Raw genomic sequence first — 18,762 nt, 5'->3', positions numbered from 1 at the left:
GCTCCTAGTTATAAGTAGTTTTTGATTTTTTAAAATTATTTTAACTCCTAATGGAAGTGATCCAGAGAATCCCAATTACGTGACATCCTAGAAATATTCCTGATATTCAGTCATTAGCTACATGCTTATTGAGACCATATTTTCAATCCTGGTTACAGGTAAATATAAACAGTACCAACAAAAGAATGTGACATGCAGGATTATAATTCATTATGATTATATAGGACAAGATACATAATTTAACCATCAGTTTAGAGCTGGCTTATGAATATAATAAATTATTTAGGTGCAAAAAACCAGTATCTTTCATCTGGATGTTATGCTAAGCTATCTCTAATCTGGTTTGTATGCTTCAATGGACTGCCAAACATTCCGATTTCATTACTACTAGCAGAATTTCAAGATTAACATGAGACGCATACATATGCACCCCCTAGATGTAAATACCCAGTCAGGATTTTTAAAATCATGATTCTTTGAACAGTCAGCAATGACCTGGATCAGCCATAATCTAAATCAGTGTTTCTCAAACTTGGCGACTTTAAGTCCTGTGGACTTCAACTCCCAGAATCCCCCAGCCAGCATAGCTGGCTGGGGAATTCTGGGAGTTGAAGTCCACAGGACTTAAAGTCGCCAAGTTTGAGAAACACTGATCTAAATCATAATATGTGTGTTAACATCATATGTCGTTCTGATTCTCCCCCTCCCCTCCCCCGCATACATATAAACCAGGGTGAAATGCTCTGAAGTCTGCTACCGGTTCGCTTCGCACACCCATGCGCGCTTCATGCGCACCGCAGGCGCTAAGAAGCCTTTTCTGAGTCTGCAAAGGTAAGTAGAACAGCGGGGGGGGAGGGGGAATAGCTGTGCCGCGTGATTTAGATTTGCTAGAAAGCAGGATTTCCTGCTTTCTAGCACAGCACAGCTGATAGAACTTTTAAAAAACTTTTTTAAAGCATTATTTATTATCAGTTTGAGTGAACCGGTAGTAAAAAAAAAAAAAAAAAGCTAAAAAAAGTTTTTAAAAAGTTCCGACAATCAGTTGTGCAACAATCGGCTGTGCCGCACGATCACTGGAACTTTTTTTAAGCATTTTTTTTACTATTGGTTCGGGCGAACCGGCCCGAACTGGTTAGCATTTCACCCCTGATGTAAACGTTATAGCTTAGCATCATATCAGAATTAGACTAGTAAAAAAAAACATTTTGCCCACCCATCCTAGGAAGCACTTTAATCATGAGATAGCAATAAAGACAATTACATTGCAGTAGTCAAAGACAACCATGCCCCGTAGCTCCTTGCTGATGGGAGACAAAGAAGGATCCATTTCAGGGGCAACCATCACAGGTTCCAGCTGGTCCCAGAAAGAATACTTGCAGAACACAAAATTGGAGAGATGCTGAGGTAAACCGGTCGCCTGAAGGATTTTAATCTAGGGGATTAAAAGGGGCACATAAAACGCATACAGAGGTCACTACAATAAATAAGGAATAGGGTGCATTCAAGAACAGTTCAATATATCTTCATAGAAATGGCTTGCTCATTGTTATGAATGTTATGAAAACGCCAAAAGTTGTGATTAGATGTTAATGCCTTATTTCAGGGGTGCCCAAACTTGGGAACTTTTAAGACTTGTGGACTTCAACTCCCAGAATTCCCCAGCCAGCCATTTTACTGCAGGGCTATTTTACTGCAGGGCTATCAAACTGCCGGCCCATGGGCTGGATGCGTCACGCACTGGCCACATCCACACCCAGTTTAGTGAAGGGGGGAGAGAAGTCCCAACACGTCACGTGACACTGCCGTGACGGTGTGAGTTTGACAGCCCTGTTTTACTGTAACAGAGAGCGTCGGAAGTCAACGCTTCTTTTTCTTATCTTTCCTCACTTCTCCTCTCCACCCCCCCCCACTTTCCTATTTACTTTGTATTTTACAATGTTTTCTAATTCAATTAAAAATGTTGACGACAAAGTAACAGTTCAATATCAAATGTAGCCTAGCTAGTTTGTTCAGACTAATGTCTACCTCATAAAATCAGAAGCTTCCACAATAGACAGTATTTAACTAAAATCTGTCTTAAATTATGTCTTGAAATAAACATCGCCGCCAGGGGTCAGCCTAGGAACAGAACTGCGTATCTCAAAGGTTGCTTCACTATTAAACAGAAACTAAACCAGAAGATAGATTTAAAGATACAACTTTGTTCCAATACAAACACATTGTATCGCTCCAATACAACTCACATATTTGTCTTTGTGACAGTTGGGGGGGGACGGGACCCAGTAAAAGTTATGTACCTTGAGCTACCAAACTCTCTGCTTAAACAAAACTTCCACAATAAAATGAATACATGAGAACATTCAAATGAATATAGTTAGGCAAACACAATAGTGATCAACCCTGGCAGATTGCTTTGGCCTCACAACTCTAGCAGTTATGCATAAAACTAACTTAGGCCACTCTTCCTCCAGTTGCTGCCCTTCAAACATATTACACAATAGGCATCACCCCTAGCCAACACACACAATAGCTTTTTTAAAGTCAGAGTGGACTACAGTCGACTATAGTTTTCTTAGTAAGATTTCAGAGTGTCTTGCCACTGCCTGCTTCCTAGGACTGAGAGGGGGTCACCCAACTGACTTCAGGCTTAAGACTAGACTAGAAATCAGGGCCTTAATTTGGTTTGTTGCCTAATGCCTTAACTATTACACCAGGGGTGTCAAACTTCAAACCGGAAGGTGCTTAGACCTGGCCCCCCTGGAAACAGCAAAGAACCAGACCCTAGTGCCTCTGCCAGCTAAAACGGAGATCTGTTTTCACTGGCAAAGCTTGCAGGAGGCTGTCACAACCGAAAACAGAGCTCAGGAGCCTGTTTTTTCGCTGGCAGAGTGCTCAGGCCACCCCGGGCATCCCCGACACATGTGACATTGAGCTAGCCATGCCCCCCCCGGCCACGACCCCCCAGGCCTCCCCCTCCCCAAGGTCAAACACAACCCTGATGCAACCCTCAATGAAATCGAGTTTAACACCCCTGCATTACACCAAACCGACTCTCCGCAATAACTATAATTAAAATTATAATCCAAAGAGCAGTTCAGGACAGGCAGGCTTTTCTCTGTCAAACTGTTTTGTTTTGTAAAAGCAAAATTAGGAAAGCTTTCAGAGAGCTCACCATGCACACTAACTTGTGTTCCTGCTCATTCTCAAGGCAACCCTCCGAGCTGTCATCGCCTCCTGCAATTCTCTCCCCGATGGCTCCACTCACACGTACCACTTCAATATGCAGTCGACCTGCTATCTGATAAGGCACAAATCCCACAGAGAGGAGGGGTAAAGTTCTTGGAAGCAAATAAAACTACATTATTGGAAATAAAATATTCATTAGCAAAACTCTCATCAAACCCTGCTGCCCCAAACAGCAGTACAGATTTTTTCAGAGGGATTCAAAAGTTTTCCACTGTTCTGCCTCGGGAAAAACTGGCCTTCAATTTTCATTTTTCTCTTGGGCTTTTTAAGATCTATAATTTAATGTCTACTTTATAATCTACTTTAAATTCTGGGGCTGCAAGCTCTTTTTATCCCTGATAAATTTTGTTGCTATGTATTTATCTGAGCTGTTGCCCTGCACAAGGTTTGAAATGATTTATTGGGATGTCTACTGCAGTATTATGTTTTGAAGTGATTGTTTAGTACTGGGGGGGAAATCACTCTATCATGTATTTATCTTACCCAAGAAATTAAAAGTAAAAGTTGGGCATGCCGTTCTGCATGTACCGTATTTTTCGGAGTATAAGACGTTCCGAAGTTTAAGACGCATCTAGCTTTTGGGGAGGAAAACAAGGGGAAAAAATCTGCTTCCTCCTCCCAGCAATTTGCCTCTTTGCAATGAACAGCAAACAGTACAGACAATATGCACTGTTTGTAGTGTTACATTTCAGACTATACTTGTACAGATGCTGTTAAAATCGATGTGCTTTCTGGAAGTATAGTTATTCAATGCTGCAATCCAGGATAATGTGAAGGCTTGGAATGGGGCATTTTTGCAAACAGCTTGGAAATGGGGAGGGGGGATTTTGTCTCTTATCCTGTTCTCAGTCTGTGCTGACCTTCACATTTTCAAGCCATTTGGAAAAACGCCCCATTTCGAGCCTTCAAGGTGAATATGTAGGTGAGAAGCGACCTCCTGTAGTCATGGAAATCCATACACTTGGGACATCGGAAGAAGCTTTGTGAGGAGACGCTGCTGCCGAAGTGCAGGAAATCTCCCCCCCCCACCTGCAGATCGTTCTTTCAAAGAGGAGTTTCACCAGGACGAAGAGGTGGATGAAGGCGCCGTTTGTGTCGCCTTCATCCTGGTGAAACTCCTCTTTGAAAGGACGATCTGCAGGTGGGGGGGGGGATTTCCTGCACATTAGCAGCGACGTCTCCTCGCAGGGTTTCTTCTGATGTCCCAGGTGTATTGATTTCCATGCCTTCCTTTCCTGTTCCATGGACGGAATTGCCTGCTGTGACTGTCACCATTAGGTAAGGAGGGCATGAGGCATTTGGGTTGTGTTGCTTGGCCTCTGGCTTCTTTTGCAGCCACAATTGGCTGCAAAAGAGACTGGCGTTTGCTGGAGGCAGAGGCCTGAGCTGCACCCACAAATCAGCTGTTTTGTGAATGGAGTGGCTCAGCTGATCCGATTAAGGGGCCGAGAGGCCCTGAGGTGACCAGAAAAGGGAAAGGCTGCCCCCTGTTCTGGCTAAACCCACCCTTTTGCTAGGGCTTATTTTCAGGGGAGGGCTGATATTTTTGTCCACTCCGAAAATCTGGCATGGTCTTATTTTCAGGACATGTCTTATTTTCGGGGAAACACAGTAGTCGTGTCTAGTTTTGGTTTTCTTGAACACTGGTCAATGTGGGTCCAATAGGAGATCCGTGTAGAGGAGGAGAAGGGCTTATCCCAGATTCAAAAATCAGCTTTGTCATGCCTGTTTATATAGTTCACATGATTATCAAATCAATTCCTTCCAAGACAAACTCAGGGGCAAACTGGGAAGAAAATTAGGAAGAATTAAAAAGCAATTAAATGCAACTGCCTATATTCGAGGCATCTATGTCCAAAGATAGAGAATCAATAGTAATTGTGCACAGAGCTGTGATTCTTAAATAAGCAATTGAGTAATTATGAGACTGGATAATGATTAATAATGGATCGTGCAGAAAGATACCTCTCCTTTCTGATTGATGATAGGCACGGCATACTGCAGCTTCACATCATGAAAGAGACACTCCAGGAAGACATTGGCGACTCCAATGAGGCTGTGGTTCTTGTGCTCATCGTAAAAAGGATCTGCTCGCCGAAAATAAGACCTCATAACCTTGAGTTGAATAGAAGGGAAAAAAGAATGAACAACCAATGTCTACAATGATTAGATCCTCTTACGACCTAAGTTCAATTTGGCAGGGGGAATCATATTCTCCCTTGTAACAGACATCTCAATAAGTGAGAAAGACCCATTCTCCTTCTTACCAGTTCATTTTCAGTCACCTTAACATGGTGCTTCTAATATGGTTTAATCCAGTTTTCCACAATGATAGGCCTTCCGGAGTAAAATTCATGCTAGAGGGGAATTCTGGGAGGGCAGCATGTTGAGAAGGCTGATCTAATCACCTGTGAGCGTTGCACAGGAAGACCTACCGAAGGCCTATGTACCATTAGGTCATGTAATTTGTTTGTGTCTTAGCCCAATCACAACCCTGATTCTATTTATAATCACAACCCAGACGCTATTTACAACCCAGAAGTAGTCCACTGTCGCTATTTTAGGAAACCGGGTTATGAACCCATTCAGAGAGGACTATAGATGTGTATATTTGACCAAGAGTGATTAGACACACAAGGAACTTGTCTCTGGTGAAGAAGCTCTGAGTATACATGCAAAGCAACAGAGTAATCATCATCATCACCATAACACCAGTAAATGGGGGTACTAAGGAAGATAAGGAGGATAATAATACTACAGCCATACAACATGGGTAAATATACATAGACAATAGATAGCACTGTGAGAATTGGGTGTTCAGCGGAGTGGTGGCATGAAGAAAATACTTCCCTATGTCCGAGTTGTTTTGGCTGGTGATGCCCTGTAGCAGCATCCTGAGGGGAGGAGTTGAAACAGTTTATTTCCAGGATGTGAGGGATCTGTATTTTCTCAGCCCTCTTTCTGACCTGTGCAAAATACGGGTGCCTTGCTTTCTCTTATTCAACAATCAGGCAATGAGTAAACGGGGAAAAAAAAATTCTACCTGAGAGCTTGAAAGGTTGCCAGGCCAGGAAAAAGATATTCACCCCACCCCCTTCCACTTTGCTCAGTAGACTATGCAAAGAAGAGGGAAAATAGAGGAAGACAAGCAGGGTTCGGGGTTATTTCCCTTAAGGCTTATTTTTTTGTATTACTGTGCTGTTATAACTGAAATTTATTTAAAGACAAGAGTTCACGGGAGCACCACAGAATTACCTAGTTAAAAGAAAAATGTTCAAACTTCTAATGGCCCTACTTAAAAGCCACAGATAATGTTATTTTGGTTCAGTCTATGTAATTATTTTTGGGACTTCAAAGATGCAGCAATTAATTATGGAAAAGCACACACTCTCATAAAACAAAATCACGGTATGATTTAGGATAGTCCTCTTTGTACAACAGAGATAAGGAACTGCCTCATACGGCTTTGGGGCAAGATAATCCACAGATAAATATTTCCTTTGCAAACTGAACATGTCACATGAAAGATAAGTACAAATGCTGTGGTGAAGCTGATCCTTCTCCCCTCAACTTCATGTTTGTTGTCTCACTGGTTGAGTTGACCATGTTTGCATGCATGTATGGGGTGGCTGGGTGGGTAAGTGGATGGCCACCTTTAAAGGATGGAGTGAAGTTGAAGCCTATGGGATCCACCTTTGGCATTTTCTCACCTTCAAAGAAACCTAATGCCAAGATGCAGCATCATTCTCAGAGGATAACTTGATTTAAGCATTGTGGCTAACAACACAGGAGAACCCCCCCCCCCCCAAAAAAAAAAACAATCTAAGCTTCCCCAGTTTTCAAGTCTGCTTCTTCCCAGCAATACAAAAGCAAAAGGATGCTTTTATTTACAGTGGGGCAAAAAAGTATTTAGTCAACCACCAATTGTGCAAGTTCTCCCACTTAAAAAGATGAGAGAGGCCTGTAATTGGCATCATAGGTAGACCTCAACTGTGAGAGACAAAATGTAAAAAAAAAAGACCAAACAATCACATTGGCTGATTTGGAAATAATTTATTTGCAAATTATGGTGGAAAATAAGTATTTGGTCAGTATCAAAAGTTCATCTCAATATTTCGTTATATATCCTTTGTTGGCAATGACAGAGGTCAAACGTTTTCTGTAAGTCTTCACAAGGTTGGCACACACTGTTGCTGGTATGTTGGCCCATTCTTCCATGCAGATCTCCTCTAAAGCAGTGATGTTTTGGGGCTGTCGCTGGGCAACACGGACTTTCAACTCCCTCCAAAGGTTTTCTATGGGGTTGAGATCTGGAGACTGGCTAGGCCACTCCAGGACCTTCTTACGAAGCCACTCCTTCATTGCCCGGGCAGTATGTTTGGAATCATTGTCATGTTAAAAGACCCAGCCACGTTTCATCTTCAATGCCCTTGCTGATGGAAGGAGGTTTGCACTCAAAATCTCACAATACATGGCCCCATTCATTCTGTCCTGTACACGGATCAGTCGTCCTAGTCCCTTTGCAGAAAAACAGCCCCAAAGCATGATGTTGCCACCCCCGTGCTTCACAGTAGGTATGGTGTTCTTTGGATGCAACTTAGCATTCTCTCTCCTCCAAACACGACGAGTTGTGTTTCTACCAAACAGTTCTATTTTGGTTTCATCTGACCATATGACATTCTCCCAATCCTCTTCTGGATCATTCAAATGCTCTCTAGCAAACTTCAGATGGGCCCGGACATGGACTGACTTAAGCAGGGGGACACGTCTGGCACTGCAGGATCTGAGTCCCTGGCGGCGTAGTGTGTTACTGATGGTAGCCTTTGTTACGCTGGTCCCAGCTCTCTGCAGGTCATTCACTAGGTCCCCCCGTGTGATCCTGGGATTTTTGCTCACCGTTCTTGGGATCATTTTGAGCCCATGGGGTGAGATCTTGCGTGGAGCCCCAGATCGAGGGAGATTATCAGTGGTCTTGTATGTCTTCCATTTTCTAATTATTGCTCCCACAATTGATTTGTTCACACCAAGTTGCTTGCCTATTGCAGGTTCAGTCTTCCCAGCCTGGTGCAGGTCTACAATTTTGTTTCTGGTGTCCTTTGACAGCTCTTTGGTCTTCACCATAGTGGAGTTTGGAGTGTGACTGTTTGAGGTTGTGGACAGGTGTCTTTTATACTGATGACAAGTTCGAACGGGTGCCATTCATACAGGTAATGAGTGCAGGACAGAGGAGCCTCCTAAAGAAGAAGGTACAGGTCTGTGAGAGCAGAAATCTTGCTTGTTTGTAGGTGACCAAATACTTATTTTCCAGCATAATTTGCAAATAAATTATTTCCAAATCAGCCAATGTGATTGTTTGGTCTTTTTTTTTACATTTTGTCTCTCACAGTTGAGGTCTACCTATGATGCCAATTACAGGCCTCTCTCATCTTTTTAAGTGGGAGAACTTGCACAATTGGTGGTTGACTAAATACTTTTTTGCCCCACTGTATTTATTTCTCTGAATACCATCATCCTGCCCCTTTGGGGCAAAAAAAAATCTCTTTTAAGGAGTTTCAGCCTATACTTAATTTAAAAATAGCAGGAAAAAAAGAATCTTCTCTAAGGATCACATATATGGATACATGTTCCTTTACCTCCTGGTCTCAACATGTAGCTTCCATGAGTATTGAATTTAATTTAATGCTATCCAAGGCTGTTGGGATCCAGTTTGGTGTAGTGGTTAGAGAATCAGGCTAGAAACTGGGAGACTGTGAATTCTAGTGCCACCTGAGGGACAAAGATAGCTGGGTGACTTGGGGACAGACACTCTCTCTCAGTCCTAGGAAACAGGCAATGGCAAACCACTCCTGAAATCTTGCCAAGAAAACTTGTGCAGGAAGTCTCCAAGAGCCAAAACTGACTCCAGCTTCCAAGACGGTTAAGTCAGGTTATTTGAGGAAAATAAGATAGCAATACAACACATATAGAGAAAACTAAGCTGATAAATCATGTTTTACCAATGAAGGAAAGGTTTGTCCCCACATCTCCTCCACATACCAGGTTGTCTTCCTCGCAGTCTTTCCATTCTTGATAGAGGTCTCGCATATCTACCAACCGGTTCTCCAGTTTCTCCAGGGACCAAATTTGTTTGCCTTTCCCTTTCCGTCTCACCTGAATGGCTGGCTCACTAAGCACTGCACCCCGCTACAAAACACCCAGAAGGAATAAGAAATGCAAGGAGAGAGAGAGAGAGACACAGAGAGAGAGAGAAGGAAGGAAGGAAAGAAAGAGAGAGAGAAAGAAAGAAAAAAGAAAGAAAAGAAAGAGGGAGGGAGGGAAGGAAAGAAGGAAAGAGAAAGAAAGAAAGAACAATCAGTGCAAATAATGAAAAATATTTTTGCTACCTACCTATCTTGAGACCTTGAGTAAGCTCAAGATTGGCAGGATTTTTCTTGGCTTGATTGTATTATTGTATTATCTTCTGACATCTTCCAGGGAAGATACCAAAAATATTTTTCTGAATATTTTTACGTTGGAGCTCATCAAAGAATGATTCCCGCACCATTAACTTCATTAACTGACAGGTCTGCCAAATTTTATATTAAATGATTGTTGATTAACCACATTCCAAGGATGTTATTAAAGTGGGCATGTTTTGTCAGTGGCCCTAAGGTAGAGATTATACTGTAATGAAGGTTATATTAAATTTTTGCACTTGGCAGACTTTATGTAATATGATCCTTTTTTCCTTATGACCAAGCTTCAGCATCTTGTTTGGACTTATTCCTATTCTATTGGCCACAATAAATTTTCAGTTCAAAATCAAGACAAATTCATCTGAGGGTATATTTGAATTCTCTCCCCTCACACCAGAGGTGGTATTCAGTAGGTTCTGACCAGTCCTGGAGAACCAGTAGTGGAAATTTTGAGTAGTTCGGAGAACCGGTAAATACCACCTCTGACTTGTCTATTCTCTGCCTCCCGAGTCCCAGCTGATCGGGAGGAAATAGGGATTTTGCAGTAACCTTCCCCTGGCACGCCCACCAAGCCACGCCCACACAACTGGTAATAAAAAAAAATTGAATCCCACCACTGCCTCACACCCAGTGTTTTTTAAAAATATATAATCTCAGGAACACTTGTTGAGATGAGAGGTTTTAAAATAAAATAAAATATGAATAAATAAACAGAATATGACAAAAAGATCACCATCTTATTTGGAATAGTGTATTTGTGAATTATATAACCTTTCTCTGGAGGAGAAATTTAATCCACTTGGTTCAGAGTTGCTAAATTTATATTTCAAATGGCATTTGTCAATCTTTTAAGAAAATTGTGATGACAGACTGAACATAAACATTTAACTTGAACTGATGCATGGATCAGCAGTTCATCATTATAAGATTTATGTGTGGTGTTTTTTTTTTTTTTGATAACTGATAGGAACATTAAATTGGAAAATGATCACATGCACTGTGAAATTAAACATTCTCTCCATTTGAAATAATACCATGCAATTTCTTTCATCAATTTCTTCTCTCTAGCTGAATTTCAGTAGAGTCTGTTTTGAGGACGCAGAACTTGATATATTTCCCACATTCTTTTCTTGAAATCTGAGCTTCCCCTCCCTTTTTTAAACAGTGGCGAGTCTGCAGCCTTTTTACTTATATCAGTAAAAAGGAATGTTGTGCAGGTTACATAGTCACATAGCAATTCACAGAACTTGCCTAACCAGATCAGTTTAAAATCCCAGCAGTTGGTTTGCAAAAAATTCTCCAACTTTGGTTCAAGATTTTAGGTAGTTTAGTGGTTTCTTGGTTAATTTATCATTCAGTATAATAGGTGAACCCAGAAAAGTATTTTAATAAGTCCTGACATTAACGAGTTCCATTAACCTGGCCTGTGAGTAGTAAAACTGCACATCAATAAATATAGAGCCAGTGCAGATACAGGCATGTTTTTAATAACCATAAGTAAATAAATCATTTAACTGCTCAGGCTGCGCTAGTTTAAACTGGGCTGTGACTTGCCCTTTGTCCTGCTCTAGCAAGTGCCTACTCCCATTTCATACACATTGCATGAGATCAACAGAAACAAAATTTCTATATCCTCCTTACTGTAAATATCATCTTTGGAACAGGAGTAAATATTTGTCTGGACTGCCTTATCTTGGCAGATAACATACTGTATGTGTCTGAATAGACTTGAGTCGCTTACCTTTTTGTTTGCATTAAGGCTTGAGGCTGGGATCTGGAGGGTGACCTTGTATTCAGTCCTTTTGTCCATCTCTTCTGCAATGAAGCTGGCTTCTCGAACGTACAAGTTGGCCTTCATAATCTGCTCCCTCAATTTCCTCAGGCTGTGGTTGAGCATCTCTTCTCTATTGCAAAACAAGGGAAAGAGAGAAAGGAGGATGGAATTTATAAGAAAACATCTATTTAGAAACACACTGCAATAATCACACTGATAAGGATGTTTTGCTCTGGTGCAAATCAGTTAATTAGGTAGTTTTTGCATCAGTGAAAAGAAGGACCAGGGGTGACATGATAGCAGTGTTCCAGTATCTCAGGAGCTGCCACAAGGAAGAAGGGGTCAAGCTATTCTCCAAAGCACCTGAGGGCAGGATAAGAACCAATGGATGGAAACTAATCAACGAGAGAAGCAACTTAGAACTAAAGATAACTTTTCTGACAATTAGAACAATTAATCAGTAGAAGGATTTCTATTCAGAAGTTGTGGGTGTTCCAACACTGAAGGTTTTTAAGAAGAGACTGGACTACCATTTGTCTGAATGGTTAGACTAGAAGATCTTCAAGGTCCCTTCCAATTCTGTTAATCTATTATTCTGAGCTAGGGGCTCTCTGTGTTTTTGGCTAGACTGCAACAAGGTGCATGTGAACCAGAGGTGGGTTTGGCCCGGTTTGGCCAAGCAGGTAGTAACTCAGCCTCCAGGGGGACAGGGGAGGCTCTTTTCGCCCTCCCCAGGCTCCTATAAAGCCTCTGGAACCTGGGGAGGGCGAAAAAGCATGTAAAAATGGGAGGGGAGCGCCTGTTGCGCGTGCATGCGCACTGGGGGATCGCGCATTGCATTATGGGTCGGTACGCCCACACACGACCCCCCTGCGCTCCCCCCACTTGTGGCACGCGAGCCAAAAATGGTTCGCCATCACTGTGATAGAGATTTATATAATATTTATATATTTATATGTATATAAATATTCACAAAATACAATACAATACAATAGTAGAGTTGGAAGGGACCTTGGAGGTCTTCTAGTCCAACCCCCTGCCTAGGCAGGAAACCCTATACCATTTCAGACAAATAGCAATCCAACATCTTAAAGACTTCCAGTGTTGGGGCATTCACAACTTCTGGAGGCAAGCTGTTCCACTGATTAATTGTTCTAACTGTCAGGAAGTTTCTCCTCAGTTCTAAGTTGCTTCTCTCCTTGATTAGTTTCCACCCATTGCTTCTTGTTCTACCCTCAGGAGCCTTGGAGAATAGTTTAATACCCTCTTCTTTATGGCAACCCCTGAGATATTGGAAGACTGCTATCATGTCTCCCCTAGTCCTTCTTTCTATTAAACTAGACCTACCCAGTTCCTACAACCGTTTTTAGTCTCCAGTCCCCTAATCATCTTTGTTGCTCTTCTCTGCACTCTTTCTAGAGTCTCCACATCTTTTTTACATCGTGGCGACCAAAACTGAATGCAGTATTCCAAGTGTGGCCTTACCATGAACATTGTCATCTTTGCATGAATGAATCAAAAGCATGTGTATGGAGGCCTTCCCATTATTAGTTAGCATTCTTAGGCCACCTAGGAGTCTCCATTTGATGTGTGGAATTCTTTTCTATCAATCTCATAGCCCTTTTCTGCAATGATTGCAATACACCCAATATCCCATCCTTAGGCCCAAATCCTGTGTTTGTAGAATTCTGTGCAAATAGCCTCAGTGCCTCTTTTCAGGGACAACATGCAATTCAGTAGCATGCCACAATTTCCTTTTTTGCTAAAATAAAAGTTATTTTATTCATCGAGGTATAAAATGTATCTATTGTCTTAATCCAAACATATGCCAAGATGAGTATTCTCCAAAGAAGAGAACAGGGAAAATTACCAGACCCCATTCCCTTCACCCACCTCTCTTCTGCCCATTGGCGTAAACGTTGCTGTGCATTGGGAGAATGGAGGGAAAACCTTTCCATGGTGCGGAACTGCTGCTTCTCTGGAGACAGACGTCTCCGGAGCTGTTCTAGTTCATGCTCGTACATAAGTCGTTGCCGCTCCAGTGCTGACCGCTTCTCCTCTTCATGCTGTTGCTCTAGACTTTGCAAAATGGACTGCATTGGATCTAAGCAGAGAGGAAGAAAGATGTCACGAGGTAAAAGCCTAGAACAGGGGTATCCAAGCTTGGCTTTGAAACCTATGGACTTCAACTCCCAGAATTCACCAGCCAGTCAAATCCACAAGTCTTAAAGTTGCCAAGCTTGGACACTCCTGTCATTCAACAAGTAGTTCTACAATAAATGTAAGTATGGAGCCGCAATCTGTGTTTCTTACACAGGCAGCTTGGTTTTTAAAGGAGGACAGTCAAACAGTGTAGAGTAGAGTAGAATAGAATAGAATTCTTTATTGTCACTTTGAATGTATACTAATCGGCATACATTAACATGAAATTATATTGCAATACAGCTCTCAAAGGGTCTCTATCTCTAATATAAACATAAACATGACAAGATAAATAAATAAATAAATGAAATCAGAATTATGCATGTGCCCACATATATTATATGACACAGAGAAACAACACAGTCTAGTTCGGATATGTACGTATACATGGCAAGAGAAACAAATCTTGCAAGTTTACCAGATGGATGGCAAAGGAGGAGTACAAATGGATCTTTGCCTCAGTTTCCCAAAGATTGCTCAGATAAACAGTTACCTAAATTAGTTTACTTCAGCTTCATTGCACTGGAGCTAATATCGCAGAAACTCAAATCTTGGTGTTAGGATTTTTCTTAATCTGGTGCAGCTAGCAAACCCAAGGACTGCGTTTGTTTTTCTCCACAAAAATCATTTCATTATACAAAATTAAACTCTTATTCCTTAACATCTAATCTTAATCCTAATTCTGTGTTTGTTTCTATTTCCCTATTTTATTCTACAGCATTACTTTTAGGTTTATGACTATTTCTATCTTATTTAATTGATAACATTCTATTTTTATCTCTATATTCCATATCTGTCTTCCCATCTCCATATTTGTAGCATTATGTTTTCCTAAATTAACTACTTCTTAGCTCTTTAAATGTTTTCTTTACCTCTAGGTCTTCAGTTTCTCTACCAGTACCCAGAACATTTGTATGTGAAAACCCTTTTCATTGCTTTATACCAGGGATGATATCCAGCCTTGGGGTGTTTAAGACACGTGGACTTCAACCCCCAGAATTCCCCAGCCAGCCTTAAGTCTACAGGTCTTAAACTTGCCAAGGTTGGACCTCCTGCTCTATAGACTTTGCTCTCCCCAAAGCACTCACAGTCCTTTGTTTCTGGAGCTGGTTTGTGGAGCTCTGCACCTGGGTCCCTGCAGGCCATGGGCCTGCTTTGCTTTTCAGATTCTGGTTGGTCTCTTCTCCCCTGCATTTCTCAGTTCTGCTTCTTATGTCCTGCAATTCCAAAAGTGGCAGCTTTCTTTCACTCCCTGAAAACTGCTGCCTTTGCGTTGAAGGTTTCTCTTTCCTGCTTCTTTGCTCTCTTTTTGGCTTGACTTTTTTTGGGGTTTTGACTCACACATGCTGGCTTTCTGTTTTGTTTTATGAGATAAACTTTCCAATTAAGGAGAGGGTGGGGCTGCTGCTTTAACCCTCTTTCCCAGGCAGCGCCAAAACTCTGCATCTCATGAGGGGGAAAAGAAGCGCCTGCTTCAATCTGGGTGGTAAATTTACTCTTCCATACTTGGTCAAATCACAATTAGGCTGAACTGCGTAAAGTTGACCTTTAAGAGTTTCCAGAAGTTTCCTTTGGCACAAAATGAAGCTGCTAGCTGTTAACTCTTGGCATAATGTGAAGGCCATTTTATGTCCATTTAAATGGTTTGCACTAGTTCTGGTTATTTTCCATGCGGGATTCAAGTTGTTGCTTTTCATCTTTAAAGCTCTAAACCAGAGGTCTTCAAACTTGGCAACTTTAAGACTTATGGACTTCAACTCCCAGAATTCATAGCTGGCTGGAGAATTCTGGGAGTTGAAGTCCACAAGTCTTAATGTTGCCAAGTTTGGGAACCCCTACTCTAAACAGTTTACTTTGGCTACTCAAAAGCTCTCCTTTTTCAGCGTGAATCTTTTCTAGGAGAAAGATGAGTAGGTTAGGCCTTTTAAAAGCTTGGTTCCAATTTCAGAGGTCAGCTTTTTAGATTATGAAATGGAATACACAGTCTCAGGAGTAGCTTCTACTCTCTTAGTTTAGGAAAATAATAGTTTTTTTCAATAACCTTTTTTTTAATAAAGATTTTTTTTATTTTTGAATAAACACAAACAGACAAAACACACACAAAAAACCCACAAAACCATCTTCCATTACAAATTGTAGAAAGTGTGTCGATTGGTTACAAAAACTTCCATTCATCCCTTCCACAGTCATCACCTACAATTCATATCAAATCATATATTTTAAATCAAATATATTTATATATATATTACTATCATCATACCTCAACCTTCATTTGACTGTAATTGTTTTTACATCCTTTTATATAAAATATTCCAGATTTAAAGCAAAACCACATAATGGCATTCCATTAGCTCTTCCCAATTGCTCTTCTCGTTTTTTGTTTCCAATAACTTTTTGAGCCTATTATTATTATTTTGGCTGCCTTGTCTCAGTGAAGAGCATCTCTTAATTGAACAGATAGAAACAGATAGAAAAGATTATATGTAATTTAATACTGTATATTCCTCTCTTGTATGATAGAACTCAGTTCAATATTTGATTCTTGTTTAACATCTTGGGCTTGATGATGCATTGTTTTTTGTGGCATGAACAGACATATTTTGACCCATGGATACTAGGCTTATATGGAGACTGAGTTGTAGCATCTAGGCCAGGGATATCAAACTCGCAGCGCATAGGCCGGATGCATCACATGCTGGCCACGCTCACACCCAGTTTAGCGAAGGGGGGGAAAGTGATGACATGAGCTTGACACCCCTGATCTAGATTATGGAATTGGCTGTACTAGGAGGATCAATGGGAATCAGTAGAGAAAACTGCATGTTATCATTCCTTCTTTCAGACAATCTTTTGGGATATTTTCAAATGTAACCAACTGTAAGCTACTATCTGTGGGATTACGTTTTTAACTTCTTCATCAACAGTCTTGTTATATTATCTTCCTTGATAATATAAACAAAGTTATTATTATTATACATTTGTAGGGTTTCAAGTCTTATAAAACAAACCAAAGCTACACTCATATATATAACATCTTACTATTTTATACATCCATGATATAGTCCCTAGAAACTGTATCCTGCAATCACAAATGACACAAATTCAACCAGTTCTGACCGGTTCCAACGAACCCGTAGTGGAAATTTTGAGTAGTTCGGAGAACCTGCAAATACCACCTCTGACTGGCCCCGCCCCCACCTATTCACTGCCTCCAGAATCCCAGCTAATCAGTGGGTCTTTTTATGTTGCCCTGCACAGGAGAATGGAGATGGAAAGCAGGTTAGTGGGGTGGGGAGGGAATGGGGATTTTGCAGTATCCTTCCGCTGCCACGTCCACCAAGCCAAGCCACACTCACCAAGCCACGCCCACAGAACCGGCAGTAAAAAAATTTGAATCCCACCACTCATAACATAACCTTGGATTGCAACCACGTGCAAAATGGCATACCATAAAATGGAAACAATGCATCTACATTCCTTACCATTTCCTCCAAGTGCTTTCATGGTCACTTCCATCTGGGCATATTCATAGTTGAAGCTGATTTCACTGGATACCTCGCTGGAGCTGTCTCCATCTAAATCCAGCTGTTCAGAGCTGTTGCTTCCTTTCATTGCACTATCTTTGTCTTCATCCTCTGTTTCTACTTTCTTTTTCTTTTTGGGCAAATTCAGCCTTAAACATGAAAAAAAAAATTGCTAATACCCGCCCTTTGAAAAATGGTTTCATTTGATTTTGAAAATCTAGATGCCTTGTCAGTTCCCACAAGGAAAGTCAATTTAGAATCCAGCAGGAAGTTGGAAGTCTCAGATCGGCAGTGATTGCTTCCAGGTGGGGGAGAGATGGAGAGAGTTGCGGGGACACAGGGGAGGCTCAGGGTAGGTGAGGGACAGTGCATAGGATCTGCAAGGCGTGCCATGTGGGTTTGGGAAGTGTGTGAGGGGGACTACACAAGAGGGGCATGAGAGGCCTGAGTTGGGGAAGGTGTATAGGGGTTTGCAAAAGGCACCACAGGGTGTTGTGGCCTGCCAGCAGAGTTGGCAACAGATTCAGACAGTGAGGATGTTGGAGAGGAACATGGGCTAGTCCTGGAGTCTGGGGAAGGCTCTGATGTTGTGAGTGAAACGGGGCAGTTGGGGGTGAATGGAGAATGGAGAGCATTTTTCTGCTGCCGGTGTGGGTGTGGTCGGCGGCGGGCCTCCCTGCCTGGGATTTTTGCCACCGTCGCTGCCACTGCCCATGCCGTGGCATTATCCAGGTAGCTCCCCCCTGCTTATGGACCTGATAGACTGGATTAGCGGAGGAGTGGATGAGGCAGCTGGCATGGGTATTGATGCCAGCAGAAGATAGCGTTGGCAGTTGGCGTGAGTGTGGTTGGAGTGGGGAGGTTGCTCCTGTGTTGTGGCCCCCACTGGTATCACTGCCATTGCCTGAGCCACTGTACTGTGACATTTGGCCCCTCCCCTTGTGACACTATGGACTGAGTTAATGGAGTACAGCCCCGGCGACAGATATGAGGGCAGCTTGCATGGACGGAGCTCAGTTGTTGGAGTTGTTGGAGCAGCCGCCGCTGCCGCCGCTCTCCTCACCACCACCATCATTGGCCGCTTCACCAACCCACAATTTATCATCTGCTGCGATTTTGATATCTGACCATTACCCTTACATATTGTCTTCAACATCGACCATGGCGATGATGGACATAAGCCTCCCGCTACCCTCTTGAACAGTCGGCTGCCCCCCCATGGATATGTCATCTCCCCGTTCTATCTCCCTGTGATGTCACTCCTATTTGGTTGATGCCACACTCTCCTCTATATTATACTGCGACAGAACTTTACTCCCTTCGGGAACTCCCCCTTTCCCGGGGATGGCCTTCTTGCTTATCAGAACGCTTCCTTAATGACGGATCTTGGGATCCCAAAAGGTGGCATGCGATGAAGAGGCTTCTTAGGAGTTTTTTACAGGGTTTTTAAAATCAAATTTTAAGGGGTGGGTAGGTGGGGTTGATTCGGATGGTCAGACAGACTTGGGGGGGGGGAGTCTGCCAGGACAGAGGCCAGAGCGTGGGCGAGGGTCGGGAGTGT

At 42.1% G+C, this 18,762-nt stretch overlaps 1 protein-coding gene across 5 annotated transcripts in view; it reads right to left on the bottom strand.

Moving 5' to 3' along the window:
- The window catches only part of KIF13B (kinesin family member 13B), a 164,615-nt gene that overhangs the window by 54,228 nt on the left and 91,625 nt on the right, over positions 1-18,762 (bottom strand). For 3 of the 5 annotated variants that reach the window (XM_081943773.1, XM_081943776.1, XM_081943775.1), the window contains exons 13-19: positions 17,151-17,350; positions 13,369-13,579; positions 11,443-11,605; positions 9,283-9,429; positions 5,212-5,361; positions 3,173-3,298; positions 1,262-1,432 (exon numbers count right to left, since the gene is read on the bottom strand). In XM_081943773.1, the coding sequence (XP_081799899.1) occupies positions 1,262-1,432; positions 3,173-3,298; positions 5,212-5,361; positions 9,283-9,429; positions 11,443-11,605; positions 13,369-13,579; positions 17,151-17,350 (1,168 nt within the window). The remainder of the gene's footprint in view (positions 1-1,261; positions 1,433-3,172; positions 3,299-5,211; positions 5,362-9,282; positions 9,430-11,442; positions 11,606-13,368; positions 13,580-17,150; positions 17,351-18,762) is intronic. The other 2 variants (XM_081943777.1, XM_081943774.1) reach the window with 1 other exon arrangement.

This window comes from Natrix helvetica (assembly GCF_964273705.1).
Source record: "Natrix helvetica genome assembly, chromosome: 2".
Classification (NCBI taxonomy): domain Eukaryota; kingdom Metazoa; phylum Chordata; class Lepidosauria; order Squamata; family Natricidae; genus Natrix; species Natrix helvetica.
Note: the sequence above shows the minus strand (reverse complement) of the source record. Positions and strands in the feature narration are given on the sequence as shown.